This window comes from Mobula birostris, chromosome 13 (assembly GCF_030028105.1).
Source record: "Mobula birostris isolate sMobBir1 chromosome 13, sMobBir1.hap1, whole genome shotgun sequence".
In the NCBI taxonomy this organism is placed as follows: Eukaryota; Metazoa; Chordata; class Chondrichthyes; order Myliobatiformes; family Myliobatidae; genus Mobula; species Mobula birostris.
The window spans coordinates 32,543,648-32,564,006 of record NC_092382.1 but is presented as its reverse complement, the minus strand read 5'-3'; the positions used below and the strand labels follow the sequence as shown (position 1 = coordinate 32,564,006).

General features: G+C 45.6%; 1 protein-coding gene across 4 annotated transcripts; it reads left to right on the top strand.

Moving 5' to 3' along the window:
* Positions 1-278: 278 nt before the first annotated feature.
* LOC140206689 (cell adhesion molecule CEACAM7-like) lies at positions 279-15,579 on the top strand. Of its 4 annotated transcripts, XM_072274839.1 has the most exons (9): positions 279-360; positions 525-842; positions 5,359-5,634; positions 8,177-8,300; positions 8,723-8,778; positions 9,177-9,241; positions 10,406-10,447; positions 11,673-11,716; positions 12,083-15,579. In XM_072274839.1, the coding sequence occupies exons 1-9, from the start codon at positions 309-311 to the stop codon at positions 12,084-12,086; spliced, it is 981 nt and encodes a 326-aa protein (XP_072130940.1). In that variant the 5' UTR covers positions 279-308; the 3' UTR covers positions 12,087-15,579. The 4 variants fall into 4 exon arrangements, with proteins under 4 accessions (XP_072130940.1, XP_072130939.1, XP_072130941.1 ...); XM_072274838.1 differs by lacking the exons at positions 11,673-11,716; positions 12,083-15,579 and adding an exon at positions 10,555-11,006; XM_072274840.1 differs by lacking the exons at positions 525-842; positions 11,673-11,716; positions 12,083-15,579 and adding an exon at positions 10,555-11,012.
* Positions 15,580-20,359: the final 4,780 nt, after the last annotated feature.

The window sequence follows — 20,359 nt, the reverse complement described above, 5'->3', positions numbered from 1 at the left end:
TCCGAATGTAACAGAGACAGGCGCTGGTCTCCCGGGATCGCGTGGATGACGTTCACTTTACTCTCTCTCTTTCCCTTCATGTCGGTGGGTGAGAGAAACTCCCTGTGAGATCATTATCGGATTCAACACAGCAGCAGATATTTGCAGAACAGCACACAAGGTTTGATTCAGATCTGAGCAGAGTACAGATTCTCTGATCCAATCAGCGCTGCCGCTTGTGAGGTCAGAATCCAATTATCTGCCCCGCAAACCCGGAAGTGCGGCTCAGTCTCCGAGTGTAACAGAGATCGGCGCTGCTCTCTGTCGGGATGTCGGGACTGCCCTTCGCAGCGCTCGTTCTCTGTCTCTGCATAACGGCGGGTGAGGATAACTCTCAGAAACTGTTAGTAGTCGGATAATAAAGAGTGGCGGGTCGTTGGAGGAACGAAGGACAGGTCACAGGGGACGATCTTAGTGAGCTAAGTACAGTTCTCCAGTCTATCCGCGTCTGTCGCTTTCCCCTCATTCCATTTTCTCTTTCTCAGGTGAGTCTCAGCAGCTTACCATTGTCGTTGAGCACAGACAGATAAATGTCACCGTCGGGGGTGATGCGCTCTTTTCGGTGCGGACGTCGGGCAATGTCAGCAGTGGAAGCTGGGTTTTTAAAGGGAAAACAATCGCCCAGTGGATCGGCCAAACAGTGTCTGTTGACAATGTCTACTCATCGCGGGCTGCGGTATTCACCTCTAACGGGTCTCTTCTGCTGAAGTCGGTAAGCGCGCTGGACAGTGGGGAATACCGTGTGAATATGGTTCCAATTACTGGCTCCATGACCTCAGCCACCGTCACTCTGAATGTTATTGGTAAGTGAGACACAATCATGAGATCTCGGATTATAACTTTCATTCTAATCCTGATATGATAGAATACAATGTAACCCTTACTGTTCGCTGCTGGATGGCGGACCATTCCGAATGAAAACTAAACCGAGCAAACAAAACTTAGTTTGAAGTTCTTCTCGGAAAGGCATCGGCGATGATCGGTGTCTGTGACTGCAAACCCTGGCCTATCGTGAACACTGCCAGTTCCACTTTTCGGACGGCTCAACTTTCAGTCATAATCAGTAAAGCTGTAGATTCGTAACTATCACAGGATCAATGAACAATCCACGAGAGTGAACCAGACAACATTCTGTGAAAATACTAATATAAATAAATTGTAATAAATAATGAGAACATGAAATGACGAAATAAAATGTCTGCACAGTGAGATCATTGGTTGTGGGAACATATCACTGGATGGGCAAGTGAGTGTAGTTACCCGCTTTCTTTCAGAGCCTGATGCCTGAAGGGTTGTAACTGTTCTTGAACCTCGTGGTGCGATTCCTGAGATTCTTGTACCTTCTATCTGATGGGCAAATGATTCTATACTCTACCTGCTCCTATTCTCTGTTCCTCCAGAAATGAATGCCAACATCGCATTCGCCTTCTTCATCACCGACTCAACCTGGAGGTTAACCTTCAGTGTACCCGGCACGAGGACTCCCAGGTCCTGGTGCATCTCAGAACTTTGAATTCTTTCTCCATTTAAATAATAGTCTGCCCGTTTATTTCTTCGGCGATAACCATGCACTTTCCAACATTGTATTTCATTTGCCACCTCTTCGCCTATTCTTCCATTCTCTCCAAGTCTCTCTGCAGACTCTTCGTTTCCTCAGCACCACCGGCCCCTCCACCTATCTTCCTATCGTCAGAAAACCTAGCCACAAAGCCATCTATTCCATAACCCAAATCGTTGATGTACAACGTAAAAAGAAGCGGCCCCAACACGGACACCTGTGGAACACCACTGGTAACCGGCAACCAAGCAGAATAGGATCCCTTTATTCCCATTCTCTGTTTCCTGCCAATCAGCCCCAATGATCTATCCACGTATGTAACTTTCCTGCAATTCCATGGGCTCTTATCTTGTTAAGCAGCCTCATGTGTGGCACCTTGACAGAAGCCTTCTGAAAATTCAAATATACAACATCCACTGCATCTCCCTTGTCTAGCCTACTGGTAATTTCCTCAGAAAATTGTAATAGCTTTGTTAGGCAGGATTTTACTATAAGGAGTCCATGCTGAGTTCTGCCTATCTTGTCATATGCCTCCAGGTACTCTGTAACCCCATCCTTGACAATCGTCTCCAACAACTTCCCAACAACCTTTAGACTACTCAGCTTGACTTCTCTAACTTCCGCTAATTCCCCGTCTCCCCCTCGTACCCCATCAGTTATTTATTTCTATACACACATTCTTTCTCTCTATTTCCTTTTTCTCTCTTTGTCCCTCTGATTATACCCCTTGCCCATCCTCTGGGTTATTTCTCCCCCTCCCCCTTTTCCTTCTCCCTTGGCCTCATGTCCCATGATCCCCTCAAAGCCCTTTTGCCAATCACCTGTCCAGCTCTTGGCTCCATCCCTCCCCCTCCTGTTTTCTCCTATCATTTCAGATCTCCCCCTCCTCCTCCCACTTTCAAATCTCTTACTAGCTCTCCCTTCAGTTAGTCCTTACGAAGAGTCTCCGCCCGAAACGTCGACTGTACCTCTTCCCAGATATGCTGCCTGGCCTGCTGCGTTCACCAGCAACTTTGATGTGTGTTGGTTGATACATGGAGAGGTGGTAAATTGGATTAGACATTGGCTCAATGGAAGAAGTCAAAGAGTGGTAGTAGAGGATTGCTTCTCAGAGCCGAGGCCTGTGACTAGTGGTGTGCCACAGGGATCAGTGCTGGGTCCATTGTTATTTGTCATCTATATCAATGATCTGGATAATAATGTGGTAAATTGGATCAGCAAATTTGCTGATGATACAACGATTGGATTTCGGCCTTTGCTGTCCTGCTTCACAACTTCCTTCCTAACACCCTGCAGTCTGTTTTCAGGACCTCGTCTCGTTTCCTACCTAGGTAGTTGGTACCTATATGTACTACGACCTCCACCTTTTGACCTTCCCACTGCAGAATATGGGGAACCCAATCAGAAACATCCCAGACCTTGGCACCTGTGAGGCACCCTACCATCCGCATTTCTTTCCTGCATCCACAGAATCGCCTGTCTGACGCCCTGACTATAGACTCCTCTATAACTGCCGCCTTCTTTATTTTCCTACCCTTCTGAGCCACAGGGCCAGGATCTGTGCCAGAGGCCACTGTTGCTTCCCCCCAAGTAAGCTACCCCCGCCCCGCCCCCAACAGCACTCAAACAGGAGTACTCTTAAGGGACACAACCAGAGGGGTACTCTCTTACATCTGACCCTTCTCTCTCCTGACTGTTACCCTTATATGTCCTCGAGGCCCCAGTGTGACTACCTGCCTATATCTCCTCTCTATCATCTCCACACTTTCCCCGACCAGGCTATGGTCACCGAGCTGTATCTCCAGTTCTCTAATGCCGTCCCTAAGTACGCAGCTGGCGCAGAAGCCGGGAGACTAAAATGAACAAGACTGGAAGGCGGGTAAATGCAACTAGCTCAGCTACAATATTTTGTGGGATAATTCAGTCTTTTTTCGGCACAGCCAAAAAGGGCCAAAGGGCCTGTTTCTGTGCTGTAGTTTCTATGGTTCTATGGTTCCATGGTTTTGTGACTCTGACAATGCCCTTGCAGAATCAGCTACTGACTTGCTCATGATGCATGTTGGGATCAGAGGCAGAGATGTTGAAATACCAGATCTTATTACAGCTTGCAGACCGTTGTCGTTTTGGCAGTAGAAAGCTGATGCAGTTTCCGAAATTGCGCAACATATGTACTGGGCATGTCTTTTTCTCGGAAGCTGTGAAAACATTGTCAGGAAATGTGCATCTGTCATGCAATGAATTTCAACAGATGGTTGGCAAGATTCATCCCGCAGTTTGGCGTGGTTTTCAGTTCGTTTCATGTTAACAGAAGGCGGCGGAATTCTGGAGGGCTTTGATAGGAGGAGTACTTAACCGACCATCAATTCAAAACACTGAGCACCGTCAACTCCAACGCCAGTTTCAGATCACAAGAGGTGTATAACTGAGGCTCCCTTGCTCTTCTGATGTATTTCCGTGTTTCCCTGTTGGAAACTCTGCAAGCATAAACACCAGTGTGATTGAAGGTCTGGGCAGCGGTGGGGAGCTGTTCAATGAACTGAAAAGGGGAAGATATTATATCGAGCCACAGGATTTACACTTGCGAAAGAAATGGTGACAGTTGACGGCAGATGAATATGAATCAGCTTTGGGATGCAGTACCCACTGAGATATTTAACAGTACGTCTGAATAAATTGATTGGGAGGTTCGTCATATGTCCAAACATACCTGTACGTTCTTCTCACAACCTAACAAACTAATTATCATGTTATTTCTCCATTTTTAATCCACAGCAAAATCATGAGATTTGTCATTGACTGATTTGCTGTAGGTTTTCTGCAGACCTGACACCCGATTAGCGCTTCATCTATCCGCTTAACTATCTATCTATCCATTCATCCACCGATCTATCCCTCTATCTATCTATCTATCCATTCATCCACCGATCTAATCCACCGATCTATCCCTCTATATATTTATCGACCTATCTATCTATTGATATTTCTATCTATCTATCTATCTATCTCTCTATCTATGTACCTATCGATCTATTCCGTCTGCGTATGCCTCTATCTCTCTATTTGTCCATGGACCATAATTCAAAAGTTCTATATTTTTCCCAGTACCCTGAAGGCCTATATTGAAATCCCCCATGACTTATTGTGACATTCTCATTTTGACATGCATTTTCTATTCCACGTTGTAATTTTAGGCCACATCATTATTCTGCTTGGCGGTCTCTGCGCAACTCTCATCAGGGACTTTTTACCCTTGCTGTTCCTCAGCTCTCTGCACATCGGTTTGATACATTCCGACCCACTTTCACCTCTTCTGATAATTTGAATTTATTTCTTTACCAACAGAGCAACGCCGTACCGCTTGTCTTCCTGCCTGTCCTTTCGAAACAATATGTATCCTTGGACATCAAGCTCCCGGCAATATTTTTTCCGCCGTAATTCAGTGTTGTCTACAATATTATAGGACTAATCTTGTAATCGAATAACATGTATAAAGACAGAGGATACGGGGAGACCAGCTTTTTTTTCCCATTTTTTCCAAAGGACAATTAAACTATAGCGAAGTTAGTTAGTCCCCCTACGTAACAGCAGTAAAATTTAAACTCTGCCTGAGCTTCATTCAGTCTGCAATCTGACCTGATATAGAAACAGATGGGGATAAGAGATAGGAATAACGACGATATTGAGTTGGCGACACAGAAATATTCTGACCATGTAGATAAAACCAGCTGTAAAAATCATTTGTACTTTAATTGCAATTACAGAGCCAGTGACTGGAGTTACTGTGGTGACCAATGATTCCACTCCCCTGGAAAACCTCGATACCATCGCACTGAGCTGTGACGCGTCGGGCACTGTTCAGACACGGAGATGGTTCAAGGATAATCAACCCATCCGGGAAAACAGAAGGATATTTACATCTCCCGATAAGGCGAAACTGACTATAATCAGTGTTAACAGAAACGACGCAGGGACGTACAAGTGCATCGCATGCAACCCAGCCAGCAGTGGCTCTGGAGAGACCTACGTGCAAGTTTACTGTAAGTACACAGTTAATCAACCGCGTTCATTTGTATCTGATATTACATTTATCAACATAGGTTCTCAGTGTAGAGATGACCAGAGAAAGTCACAACATCCCATATCCACCAGGATATTACTCTGATCTTACCGTACAGGGCTACGGTGGGAAACTTTGTCACATGGTGTGAGCAGAATCATCTGCAGCTTAGTGTGAAAAAGACTAAGGAGCTGGTGGTAGACCTGAGGAGAACTAAGGTACCGGTGAACCCTTTTTCCATCCAGGGGGTCGGTGTAGACATGGTGGAGGATTACAAACACCTGGGGATACGAATTGACAATAAACTGGACGGGTCAAAGAACACTGAGACTGTCTACAAGAAGGGTCAGAGCCGTCTCTATTTCCTGAGGAGACTGAGGTCCTTTAACATCTGCCGGACGATGCTTAGGATGTTCTATGAGTCTGTGGTGGCCAGTGCGATCATGTTTGCTGTCGTGTGCTGGGGCAGGCAGGCTGAGTGTACCAGACACCAACAGAATCAACAAACTCATTCGTAAGGCCAGTGATGTTGTGGGGATGGAACTGGACTCTCTCACGGTGGTGTCTGAAAAGAGGATGCTGTCAAAATTGCATGTCATCTTGGACAAGATCTCCCATCCACTGCATAATGTACTGGGTGGGCACAGGAGTACATTCAGCCAGAGACTCATTCCACCGAGATGCAGCACAGAGCGTCATAGGAAGTCATTCCTGCCTGTGGCCATCAAACGGTACAACTCCTCCCTTGGAGGGTCAGACACCCTGAGCCAATAGGCTGGTCCTGGACTTATTTCCTGGCATAATTTACATTTTACTATTTAACTATTTATGGTTTTATTACTATTTAATTATTTATGGTGCAACTGTAACGAAAACCAATTTCCCCCGGGATCAATAAGGTATGACTATGTCTATGAGTATCATCAATTCTACCGGAGCGTCTAGTTCTGTCAAATATTGTGTCAAACCTGACATTAACTTGTTTTGCTCTGTCAGTCCCCTGGGGTATATATGCATGGTACAACGGGAACAATCTGCTGCAGACAGGGCAAGAGCTCACCCTTGTGTCGGTGAGCTCAGTTGACATTGGGAGTTATACATGTCGGGTTATCAACGGCGTAACCAACAGGAACAGTAATCTCACTGTCCATGTTACCGCACCAGGTGAGTTAATGTGTCTCTCACTAGTCCATGTAAACCCGATGATCACTGATCCAAACCATTTCGCTCTCTCGATCTCCTCAATCCATACATTCCCATTTACGTGTAAATGGCTGATCAGATTAAAGTAATAATTAATTTTTAAAAAAGTATCCTGAATGACGACACGAGCCTTGATGGAAAACTAGAGAATTAAAAATGACTTCGCCATTCACAAGACACCCACTAATTTACATTCACCACTTCCATCCAGAACGGGTAAGTTATATTCCTGTTTTGACAACACCGTGGGGAGAATCACAATCACAGCTCAGAACCCACGGGGCAGCATCGGGGGTGATCAAACGTAGAACAGTGATCTGTCAGGATTTCAGTGAAGTGTTGGACAAGGGTCCCAATGATGAGGTCATTCGGACACTCAGGATTCATGGGGCCGAGAGAAACTTGCCTGCGTGGGTTGATTTGTTACATAAGGAACACAGTGGTAATAGATGGCAGGCATTCTGCATGGGCGTCATGGACTGGTGGTGTATTGTTGGGATCATTTCTATTCTGGGATCGCCGCTCTGTGCGAAAGGCTTGGACGAGAGAGCGGAAGGAAGGACTAGGGTGTCTGAGATAACACGACGGGTGAGAGTGCCGACGATTTTCGGAGGTGATACGAGCAGGAAGCAGAACTTTGCCGGATGGTGTCAGATGAAGTTCAATCCAGAAAAGAGTGAGGTAATACACTTTGGAAGGTCGAAAGTGAAGCTCACAGGCGCGAAATACTCAGCAGGAGAGGAGAGCATCTGCACAGACAGAAATATTATAATTTAGTCTGTTTGTTTTTCAATGAACACGATGTGTTAGAGCGAAGGCAGGAGAGAAAGCAAAACCGGGTTTGTGAAAGATTGAAAGGATGGTGATATTTTGTGAGCCAGGTGGTGAAATTACGTCTGCAGGGGTTGGAAGTTTAAAACATGAACAAAGAGAAGACCCGGTGATAGCGGAAACTGGAGGCTGCAAATGCAGTCAGAAATGACAAAAGAGCCGGGGTTGGTCACGTTATATTTCAGTGAGAAATTCAATAACCACTTCGAGTAGCTGGAGTATCGTTCTTTCATGTTATGTTCCGTGTTCTCACGCCCCCCCCCCAGAAGTAGTTGATTCCCAAATCTATTTACGTTGTGGATCCAACACAATGTTCCCTTTACGGAATACAGACCAGTGGCATCCACATGATGTCAGAATATTGGACCAAAACCAATATTCAATATCGAGACCAGCTACGGGAACGTTTCAGCGCGTGGATCAATCATCATTTCTAAAACAAAAACAGTGCTTTGCAATGTAAAATTGATGTTTATTTTCTATGTTAGCACCAAAAACAGATGGAAATGTTACCCTCACCTCTGGCGCGATCGTGGGCATTGTACTTGGTCTACTTGGCGCGGGCCTGATCGGAGGAATCAGTGGATGGTTGATCGCAAGAAAAATGGTCAGGTAAACGCAGTTCTCTCCGAATCTCAGTTCAGCCTTTAATCATTGTTGGAGAATTTCGGCAGAAACGACTTTTGTTCGGATCAGGGGCCATCTGTGTACAGAATCAGCATTCCTCCTTCACGGCGAAGTTGTTTGTCTGAAATTTGAACATCTCTCTGAAACAGGTTTGCGTTCAACAATATTTGTGTGAAGAGCAGTTTGTGTCAAAAAGGCCAGAGCACTTTTCTCTACTTTACCCATTATGGTCACTGTCGTTGAGATCGAGTAGGGCTGGATTCGGGCATCTGATAACCAGCGTAGTGAAAATGAATAGCTAGAGAGAATCAAATGGAATTATAGGAGCATCAGTGTATCGGTGTATCAGTGCAGGGAAGTGACTTGCTGCCGAATTCATGCTTTGACCTTTGTTTCTGTTAATTCAGGATCAAAGATCCACCGCAATCCAAACTCGACACGAGCATTAATTCCGGAAGAAAAAGTGAGTGAACTCCGTTTCAACTGTTCTATTACTGAGCCCATGGAAATCTAAACATTTGATTTAAATTTAGGAGCTCATCGTGCACGCAAGCTGAAGGTTTTCATCCGCGCGAATGGTCACGAACGATGCGACATTTGCCGTTGTGGTTTCCCCTTAAATAATTTGAATTTTTCTACTCAAGATTACTATGTCGGCGAAGGAAAGGAATGGTAGCTTATACAACTTAATTTCTCTTCATATTGATCGATATATCCCCTCAATTCCTGGTTCTGGCGATTGGTGGGAAGGAAGCTCATGCAATCAATGGCGTTTTACTTTGGGCCGGATTGACGTCTGCTGTGTCCAACAACGGTGCTGCTGCTCTGCACGGTTGTGACATATCTGTTTGGTTCCCACAGGCACCTTGGATACAACGACCGTGAACGCATCGCAAAACTATGAGAATTTCCCACGGAATCAACAGGTTAGATGTTTGTATTATCTCGATGATTTCAGTCGTTGTTTTGCCAAGGGACGATAAGAACATGAGTATTGCGATCGGTGGCGTCCATCGGGCCTGTCGGCTCTGATTGGGCATTTAATAAGATCATGGTTCATCGATCCCGGATCTCATTTTCAGTTAATGGAGAAATAGAACATCATATTCTGCAAAGTAGACCCAAACGTGATGGTATGAACATCGACCTTATCCCATCAGTATTTCTGTTCACCTCCGTCTTCTTCTATTGTCCACTCTGGCCTCTTACCTCTTCTCCTCACCTGCCCATCACTCCCTCTGGTGCCCCTCCATCTTCCCTTTCTCCTGTGGCACAGTCGCCTCTACAATCGGATTATTTTTTTTTCTTCAACCTTTCTCTTTCCCAGTCAACAAGCCTCACGTATCAGCTCCCAGCCAGGCCCCCTTCCCCTCGCCACCATTTTGTTCAGGCGTCTTCCTGCCTCCTTCCCAGCCCAGGAGAAGGGTCTCGGCATAAAACGTAAACGGATTAATACATTCTCATAGTGCAGCCTAGCACACTGAATTCGTTCGGCATTTTGTGTGTGTTGCTCTGAGTTTCCAGCACCTGCAGAATTCCCAAAAATCCACAATTCCTGTACGATGCAAAAACATATTTTGTCCTTGCTGCAATAAATTTCAGAGAAATGTCTTTTATAATGTCCGATCGATGTGAGTAAAGGTGGAGGCTGCAGAATCACACACAGAGTGAAGCGATGGTCAGGTTTGCACAATTCTGTCTGTGATCAACAGTGATCTCTGTGAGCGTTTCAGAGAAACACAGCTTATGGTAAACAGCCTGAGGCCACGAGACAAAATCCCGAATCCACCACGTACACGTTCTCATTCAGACTTATTTCGCAAGCTGAATGGTTCTGATAGCGTGCCCCTGGCCAGGTAACATGTATCAGGCTACCCTTATTGAAGAAAGCCGATGAATGATGTCGAAGAAATACATATTTTGCTCTGACACTGAATCAGAAGTACATAGTCTGTCGAACGGTGAACGGCGCAATATTGCTCCAATGTGAAAATTGATACCCTCGGGATTTATATGTGGAGAGTGAGAACGTAATGGTTGCTCATTTGGTTAAACGTCACGATAAACAAATCGCCCTTTTCTCTTTACAGGGCTCAAGTGACAATACACAAGATGGAAACTCCACTTACATGGTAAGGAAATTATTTGCGTCAATCCCTTTTTGAAGTAATTGCTTCTATTTCACGCATTAAGTAATTGGTTCAATTTTCAAGTAATTGGTTCCATTTCATCGAGTAAGAAGCGAAACCTGAAGTGGACATTCGACAGCGAGAATGACGTCAACGAGGCGGCAATGGAGGACACAGAAAAGGCGAAGGAACCCGTGAAGTATTTTCTGTTAGTCTGCACTGCTGAGCACGCCATTAATATGTCAGTGTCCGGACACAGGAGTGATTGCAGTCACTATAAGACGGAGACGATGCAAGGCCGGAACGGCTGAAGGTGGATAAATCACCTAGACTGAATGGACGAGATTAACTGCACCCGGGGCTCTGAAATAGGCCGTTGAAGAGGTAACAGAGGAATTAGCAACAATATCCCAGGCTTCACATTATTATGGAATTGCTTTGGAGGACGGAGAGGCTGCATATATCACTCTGCTCTCTCTGAAGGAAGGGAAGCAGATGAAAGGAGATTACAGGCGCCTTCGGGGGAGACGTTAGGTATGAGGAGTGTTTAATGAATCTAACCCACTACTCCCTGCAGGTTACGAGAATGAGAGGTCGATCACTTTGAAACATCGAATATTGAAAGACCTATATAGAGTGGACGGGGAGAGGATATCTCTAATTCTGGGTCGCTCTGTGCCCAGAGGACACAACCTCAGAAAGCAAGGAACCCCCTTTGGAAGAGAGGCATTAGGAGCAATATCTTCAGGTGGAGTGTGGTGTATCTGTGGAATTTATTGCCCGGTATTGCTGCGATATCGAAGTCAGTGATGCCAAAATGGCCCTTGTATTCTTTACTCCCTGCAAGTTAAACTTTAGTGAATCTTGCACCAGGACGACTGGGTTGATAGTTTCTTGATTAATAAGGGTGTCAAGCATTACGGACAGAAGGAAAGTAATTGAGGTTGAGAGGTGTAATGAATCAGCCATGATAGAAAGTTGGAGCAGACTTATTGGGCCGAATGGGCAATTCTTCTCCTCTGTCTTATAGTCTTCTGGATCTCTCCGGTCTCCTGCGATATGAAACAAGATTTTTTTTTAACCCTGGTCCCTCGGCCCCACGGTTCTTTCCGAACCGATATGTGTAATGTGCGCAAGTCCTTTCCGATGTTCTCCCAATTCTTCTCTATCACAGACTGCGTTTGTTATTAACTTTTGCTAATCACAATGATTTACTTGCGTTTGACAGGGACTGATGCTGGGCGATCGATCCGTTTACAGTGATCTGAAGAGGTAAGTGAACAGAACATTGGGCTGTCGATTTTTGAAATGTGACTTGCGAAGGGAACGCGTCCATTATTATCAAGCCGATGAGTTGAGCAGAGCCCTGGCTGTGCGTGCTTTCAAGTTACCCGGTGATTAAAAGTCACGAGAGACTGTAGGATTGGTGTCAGCCGGAGACACTCAGCAAGTCATTGCCATTCAGAGGAGCAATTGTCATGGGCCTGTGGCCTTACAAAACTGACAAATTGTCTGCAAATTCTCATTGACACGATGCCTGGCGCCTGATCTGCAAATCTCGCCCGTGTTTGGTCTCACCAACTTTATTTCCTTCCGGTTGCTAAGGTAGTCCACATGAATTGTGTATTGTTTCCTCAGATGACGTTCCTGGTGAATAAAAGAGTGCGGTTGGCCGTGAGTTCACACATGATAAGGACAACCATCGTGGATGAAGCCACCGTTCAAAACGTCTCACACTTTTTATTTACCCCGTTATCCATGTCTCCCTCTTCTGTCTGCCAGATGTCACATCTTCACTCCGAGACATTACTGAAGTCTCAGACTCATTTTGTATCCAAGCCGCTTAGTTCTCTCACCTCAAAGCAGACTCCTGCATCCCAAGAGAGGCACCTTCATACTTCCGCCAAAATTTGCCCTCTCAACTTTGTTCTGCAATACAGAAAAAATAGAAAACCTACAACACAATACAGCCCCTTCGGCCCACAAAGTGACAATAATTCCTATGATTCCACTCTTCCCATCCCGGGCCTTCGTATTAGCTCACAAACACTGTGCGATGTGATGTGAGTATCGTCTTAACGAGCAACCAAAATTTATCCGTGATACCCAGACCTATTTATTTTGAGATCATTCTCAAAGGTTCAAGGTTTCAAAGTCACAATTCAACGTCAGAAATTTGTATACAATATACATCCTGAAATGCGTTTTTTCTCTGCAACCATCCGCAAAAACAGAAGAGTGGCCCAAAGAATGAAAGGCAGTTAGAAGTTGGAAGCACAAGTTCCTCCCAGCTCCCCCCTCCCGCGCGTAAGCGGCAGCGAGCATCAGTACCCCCACTGACAAAAAAAAGCCGAGTACTCACGCATGAGCAAAGACATCGACCTGCAGTTACCCCAAAGACTTCGCGTTTCACCCGGTATTCGATATTCCACAGGCTCTCTCTCTCCCTAATCAGGAAGGAACTGATGTCTCCATTTCCCCACCTTGACGGGAATGGCCACCTTGATGCCATTTTCTAGAGCCAGGGACCACTTTTTCGCCTTCCTCCGCACACCGCGGTCCGGGAGACACAAGTGCATTTGGACAACCTGGGAAGTACGGGTGTGGGGGGCAGGAGCACGGGCCTGTAGAAGGGATTTCCCCGGCACTGAGAAATACAGAGTTAGAGTCGGGTTTTGGTGAATAAACAACAATGTAACGTAATCCAGGAGTCTTGGAAAGAATGATAACACATTGTGGTGACAAATACAAAGAAAATTTTAAAAAAATCTGGCCCGGACCATGACCTTGAGTAGAACATTAATACCAGTATGACGTGTTTGAGGTGTCTGAAATATTGAAAAAATGCAACACATGATCGGTGATTGAATAAACACGCGGATGTCTGGTGGGATTGCAGAAGATGCATTCTTAATTAATGCACACGTGTCTCTTCAACTCTGTTTTAGAACATAGAACATAGAATAGTACAGCACAGTACAGAACTTTCGGCCCACAATGTTGTGCCGACCCTTAAACCCTACCTCCCATATACCACACCCCACCTTGAATCCCTCCACATTTAAGAACCTAGCAGTCTCTTAAGTTTTACCAGTGTATCTGCCTCCAGCACTGACTCAGGCAGTGCATTCCACGCACCAACCACTCTGAGTAAAAAAACCTTCCTCTAATATCCCCCTTGAACTTCCCACCCCTTACCTTAAAGCCATGTCCTCTTGTATTGAGCAGTGGTGCCCTGGGGAAGAGGCTCTGGCTGTCCACTCTATCTATTCCTCTTATTATCTTGTACACCTCTATCATGTCTCCTCTCATCCTCCTTCTCTCCAAAGAGTAAAGCCCTAGCTCCCTTAATCTCTGATCATAATCCATACTCTCTAAACCAGGCAGCATCCTGGTAAATCTCCTCTGTACTCTTTCCAATGCTTCCACATCCTTCCTATAGTGAGGTGTCCAGAACTGGACACAGTACTCCAAGTGTGGCCTAACCAGAGTTTTATAGAGCTGTATCATTACATCGTGACTCTTAAACTCTATCCCTCGACTTATGAAAGCTAACACCCCATAAGCTTTCTTAACTACCCTATCTACATGTGAGGCAACTTTCAGGTATCTGTGGATATGTACCCCCACATCCGGCTGCTCCTCCACACTACCAAATATCCTGCCATTTACTTTGTATTTTCCCTTGGAGTTTATCCTTCCAAAGTGTACCACCTCACACTTCTCCGGGTTGAACTCCATCTGCCACTTCTCAGCCCACTTCTGTATCCTATCAATGTCTCTCACAACACCACCAACCTTTGTATCGTCTGCAAACCTGCCAACCCACCCTTCTACCCCCACATCCAGGTCGTTAATAAAAATTAGGAAAGGCTGTGGTCCCAGAACCGATCCTTGTGGGACACCACTAGTCACAAGCGTCCAATCTGAATGTACTCCCTCCACCACCACTTTCTGCCTTCTGCAGGCATGCGAATTCTGAATCTACCTGGCAAAACTTCCTTGGATCCCATGTCTTCTGACTTTCTGAATAAGCCTGCCATGTGGAAACTTGTCTTATGCCTTACTAAAATCTGTATAGATCACATCCACTGCACTACCCTCATCTATACGCCTGGTCACCTCCTCAAAGAACTCTATCTGGATTGTTAGACACAATCTGCCCTTCACAAAGTCATGCTGACTGTCCCTGATCAGACCATGATTCTCTAAATGCCCACAGACCCTATCTCTAAGAATCTTTTCCAACAGCTTTCCCACCACAGCCCTGGTGCCATTACCAACTCTCCCCCTTAATGTCAAAAGCTCTTTTAAACCAACTGTCCTAAATATCCTTAGAAATTCGAACCGACTATCACTTGGTCGGGAATTAAAAGAAAAATGATTAGTGACAGACAGTGTAAAGAAATTATTCCTTCTTCCGGTTTGACTCCCTATACTGAGGGCCGTGAACCCTGTCTGCAGTGCAATCAGGATCTGTACATCTGCGCTCTTGTCCGACCAGGTCCCCTCAAGTTCCCACGTGGTTCACTGTGGTGCCGTCACTATCGGCAAATCCTCGCTGCAGCTCACAAATGCTCATTTGTAAATGGATCATAAAATCAAGTTTTTACGAGTTTCAATTTCTTTAATCACCAGCTTTAATCCACAAAGAATTTCGGGCAAACTGTTGAAGTTAACGCACTTACATTTCCAAAGTGAACTCCGGTCAGCCAGTCGGCATATCGAGCCTGCTCCCCTCCTTCAGGCCATCTCGGCCGATCTGACTGCAACCTCACACTTACAGTTGGTGGGCATCAGAAATGGACGGACACGACCGCACTTTTTGATAACTAATACCGTAAATGCCATATTTTCGTCAGCGTGCAGAAATGAATTGTAGGCGTGAACCAGAACTCGTTTACGTGGAGTTTCTATGCTCCAGTTTGAGAGACACCACACTGAAATTAAAAAAAAATCTCGCTACAGCTACTGTTCTGAGATTCCCAATCTATATAATCTATGCTTGCCTTCCAGAAAAGGCAGTTTTGCAAATGCTGCATCAATATTTAGAAAAGATGGTCAAGGGTTAAAATGCTGTGCTTTGCAAACGAGCTCACAGAATTAAATTGAGGAAGAAAGTAAATGGCAGAGGAAGTTGGCTCATGTTGCTTTGTACGTGTGGGGAAAGGCGGAACAGCAAAATGCCCTTTGTGGGAGAACAGGTGCGGAGAGAAGCCGGAGTCTGAAGCAATTTGACATAAGTTTTTAAGCACAACTCTTCAATCTGACCACCTGCAACAGGGGGTTTTGAAAGATATGACAGGATGGAATGTGTTCTGCCTTTGGTTGTCCTGTTCTCGAATTCGTTATGCTTTAGGGAAGTTACTGCAGAGTGCGGTGCAGGAGACTTCGCTATTTCATGAAGGAGGAAGAGGGAGAAATGGAGAAATGAAGCGAGGTTAGTTTGATACCTACACTGGGGAATTTCCAACGTTTACAAAGCCAGTTTACAAAGCCGGCTGGAGCAAGATCTGCTGGGCGACAAGAAGACAGAGCTGATTGGCTTTGATGGGCAGTTGCGACGGGCAGAGAGTAGAAATAGCGTAAGAAAACGCATGAACAATTCTCCACTGTCACCGTCTGTCATATTCTGAAAGGTTAAAGAGGGAGATGTTTCTACACAGAGTGATGTGTGGAGGGTGTGTTGGGATCTGACACGTGACAGAGGTGTCCAGTTAAGCGCGGCTGATTGGAAGATGGGATTGACGTCAGATGTGTAAACATGGTGACCACGGCAGAGATTGAGAGGTGATGGACAGTGGTAACAAGGGGTGGTAGATATGTAATCTGACATTAAATCCAAGTCACCATGGGACCACTGAAGGGTGAAGAGGAGAGCAGGCGCGCACTTTGAGAGAGAAGAGACTGCGGGTGTGTGTGTAATGCAAGATGGAGTCGCAGGAGGGAGGGTAATTAAGTTTAGTAACGGGGGCAGGAGTGTCTGGTTTGTGCAGGAAGTCCAAGGTAGCTCAGAAGCAGACTGCAGGTAAATCTCACATTTTTCTTTTCCGGAATTGCAGCTAACAAACCGGTCCTTCGGCATATGTCGTGAAATTTGAAATCTTAGAAGCAGCTGTACAATGCAATGCACTGTAATATAGAAAATAAATGAATAGGGGAAAATAATTGCAATAAGAAAAAATTTGGATATTAAACAATTATATTTAAAAAAAATAGAAGACAAATATAAAAGTGACGTAAAGTTCATGATTTCAATGTCCATTATAATCGGATGGCAGAGGGGGAGAGCTGTTCCTGAATCCCTAAGCGTGTGTCTTCAGGCGTCTGTACCTCCCTCCCGATGGTAACAGTGAGAGAAGCGGGTGCACTGTAATGGACGCCGCCTTTCTGCCGCACCTCTGCTTGAAGATGACTTGGATACAGAGGAGGCTCGTACCCCTGGTGATTCTAAAACTTTCTGCAGCTTCTTTCGTTCTTCCGCAGTTGCCAATCTTCCCTCCCACCACCCTCGCCATAGCACACAGCCTGTTAGAATGCTCTCCACGGTATATCTGTAGGCGTTTTGGAGTGTTTTATGTGACAAACCAAATATCCTCAAACTCCCTATGAAACGGAGCCGCATCAATGTGTTGGGACCAGGTGAGATCCTCCGCAATCTTGACCCACAGGAACTTGAAATCGATCCCGCTATGAGAATTGGCTCCTGGTCTATCATCCTACCCTTCCTGAAGTCCGCAATCAGCCCTTTGGTCTCACGGACAATGACTGCAAGGTCGCCGCTGTGACACCAGTCAACGAGCTGATCTATATCTCTCCTGTACGCCCTTTCATTTACATCCGAGATTCTGCCGACAATAGTTGTATCATCAGCAAACGTAGATGACATTGGAGCTGTGATGTGCCTTGCCACACAGTTAAAGGGTGTAGAGAGAGTAGAGCAGTGGGCTAAGCACACACTCCTGTGATGCGCCCGGGTTTATTGCCGGTGTGCAGCAGATGAACCCCCGAATCTGGAGGACCGGTGGACTACTCTTAGTCCGGCCTCTGCCCTTTGACATGTCTGGAATGACTGACCCGACCAAGAGCAGGAGCACAAGGCCCTGACTCCAGCGACGTAGCTCTGCGGCTCATTGAGAGGTTGTGGCCCTCCTGGAGGGTCTTTGAAGATGTTGGCTGCTTTGCCGAGATGTAATACCATAACACCATAAGATACAGGAGCAGAAGTAGGCCATTTGACCCATCGAGTCTGCTCCACCATTTCATGTTGGATGATCCATTTTCGCTCTCAGCCCCAACCTCCTGCCCTCTCCCCGTAACGCTTCATGCTCTGACCATTTCAGCTACCTACTCCCATCGAACTAGCCGGTGTCGCAGCTGCATTCTTCCCCGTGTATTTTGCTGCACTGATTTTACGCTCTACCTTCACAAGCCTTCCAGGCCCTGCTGCAAGTGAAGCATCCCGATAGCACGATGCAGCCACCAACACGCTTCACGGTAGGGATGCCCTGTTTTTGACCATGTGCGTTGTTTGGCTCACGGCAAACGTTGGATTTTGTCTGATGGCCAAAAAGGATAATTCTGCTTTCATCAGATCAGAGAAACTTCTATCAGCTGACATCACAGTTTTCCACAGTCCTTCTGGCAATCTGCAGCCGAGATTTCATATGGGTTTTATTTTTCCACAGTGGCTTTCTCTTTGACACTTCCCTTAAAGCTGCGACTGGTAAAGCACCCGGGCAACTGTTGTTGTATGCGTATTGTCTCCCATCTCGGATACTAGAGCTTGTGACTCCTCCAGAGTTGTCATGGGTCTCTTGGTGGACTCTCTCCCTCCTACCCATCTTGCATGGTCACTCAGTGTTTGAGAGCAGCCTGCTCTGGACAGATTTATAGCTGTTCATATTCTTTCCATTTCTTAATGATTGACTTAACTGTCCTTCAAGGGATATTCAGTAACTGGGAAGTTTTCTCGTATAAATCACTGTACATTTGATTTTCAATAACCTTTTCGCGGTGTTGCTTGGCGTGATCTTTATGTTCATCGTGTAGCTTTTGCCAGGATCCTGAACATCAGCAGTCGGACTTTGCAGATACAGATACAATTGATTTTACTAGAACCAATCGGAAACACCTTGACTGCACACGATGATCTCAAATTAACTATTTATGCCACTTCAAGAACCAGCTGGCTGCGCCTGTGATGATTTGGTGGTGGTAAGGTAGTGAATCCTTCTGCAATCAATAATTTTATGTTTATATTGGTAATTAGAAACATAGAAACATAGAAAAAAGATGCAGGAGTGGGCCATTCGGCCCTTCGAGCCTGCACCGCCATTCAGTATGATCATGGCTGATCATCCAATTCAGAACCCTGCACCAGCCTTCCCTCCATACCCCCTGACCCCTTTAGCCACAAGGGCCATATCTAACTCCCTCTTAAATATAGCCAACGAACTGGCCTCAACAGTTTCCTGTGGCAGAGAATTCCACAGATTCACCACTCTCTGTGTGAAGAAGTTTTTCCTCATCTCGGTCCTAAAAGGCTTCCCCTTTATCATCAAACTGTAACCCCTCGTTCTGGACTTCCCCAACATCGGGAACAATCTTCCTGCATCTGGCCTGTCCAATCCCTTTAGAATCTTATACTTTTCAATAAGATACCCCCTCAATCTTTTAAATTCCAGTGAGTATTACCCTAGTCAATCCAGTCTTTCATCATATGAAAGTCCTGCCATCCCAGGAATCAATCTGGTGAACCTTCTTTGTACTCCCTCTATGGCAAGAATGTATTTCCTCAGATTAGGGGACCAAAACTACACACAATACTCCAGGTGTGGTCTCACCAAAGCCTTGTACAACTGCAGTAGTACCTCCCTGCACCTGTACTCGAATCCTCTTGCTATTAATGCCAGCATACCATTCGCCTTTTTCACCGCCTGCTGTACCTGCATGTCCACTTTCAATGACTGGTGTATAATGACACCCAGGTCCCGTTGCACCTCCCCTTTTCCTAATCGGCCACCATTCAGATAATAATCTGTTTTCCCGTTCTTGCCACCAAAGAGAATAACCTCACATTTATCTACATTAAATATCATCTGCCATGAATTTGGCCACTCACCTAACCTATCCAAGTCACCCTGCATCCTCTTAGCATCCTCCTCACAGCTAACACTGCCGCCCAGCTTCGTGTCATCCGCAAACTTTGAGACGCTGCAATTAATTCCCTCGTCTAAATCATTAATATATATTGTAAACAACTGAGTTCCCAGCACTGAGCCTTGCGGTACACCAGTAGTCACTGCCTCCCATTCTGAAAATGTCCCGTATATTCCCACTCTTTGCCTCTTGTCTACCAACCAATTCTCTATCCACATCAATCCCATACCCCCAATACCGTGTGCTTTAAGTTTGCACACTAATCTCCTGTGTGGGACCTTGTCAAAAACCTTTTGAAAATCCAAATATACCACATCCACTGGTTCTCCCCTATCCACTCTGCTAGTTACATCCTCAAAAAATTCTATCAGATTCGACAGACATGATTTTCCTTTCACAAATCCATGCTGACTTTGTCCGATCATTTCACCGCTTTCCAAATGTGTTGTTATCACATCTTTGATAACTGACTCCAGCAGTTTCCCGACCACCGACGTTAGGCTAACCGGTCTATAATTCCCTGGTTTCTCTCTCCCTCCTTTTTTGAAAAAGTGAGGTTACATTAGCCACCCTCCAATCCTCAGGAGCTAGTCCAGAATCTAAAGAGTTTTGAAAAATTATCACTAATGCATCCACTATTTCTTGGGCTCCTTCCTTAAGCACTCTGGGATGCAGACCATCTGGCCCTGGGGATTTATCTGCCTTTAATCCCTTCAATTTACCTAACACCACTTCCCTACTAACATGTATTTC

Excerpts from the sequence above, each read along its gene's own strand:
- LOC140206689 (XM_072274838.1), top strand. The coding sequence starts at position 309 with ATGTCGGGACTGCCCTTCGCAGCGCTCGTTCTCTGTCTCTGCATAACG. Across the intron at positions 8,301-8,722 it reads ATCGCAAGAAAAATGGTCAG|GATCAAAGATCCACCGCAAT; the intron begins GTAAACGCAGTT and ends CTGTTAATTCAG. Across the intron at positions 10,448-10,554 it reads ATGGAAACTCCACTTACATG|AAGCGAAACCTGAAGTGGAC; the intron begins GTAAGGAAATTA and ends TCATCGAGTAAG.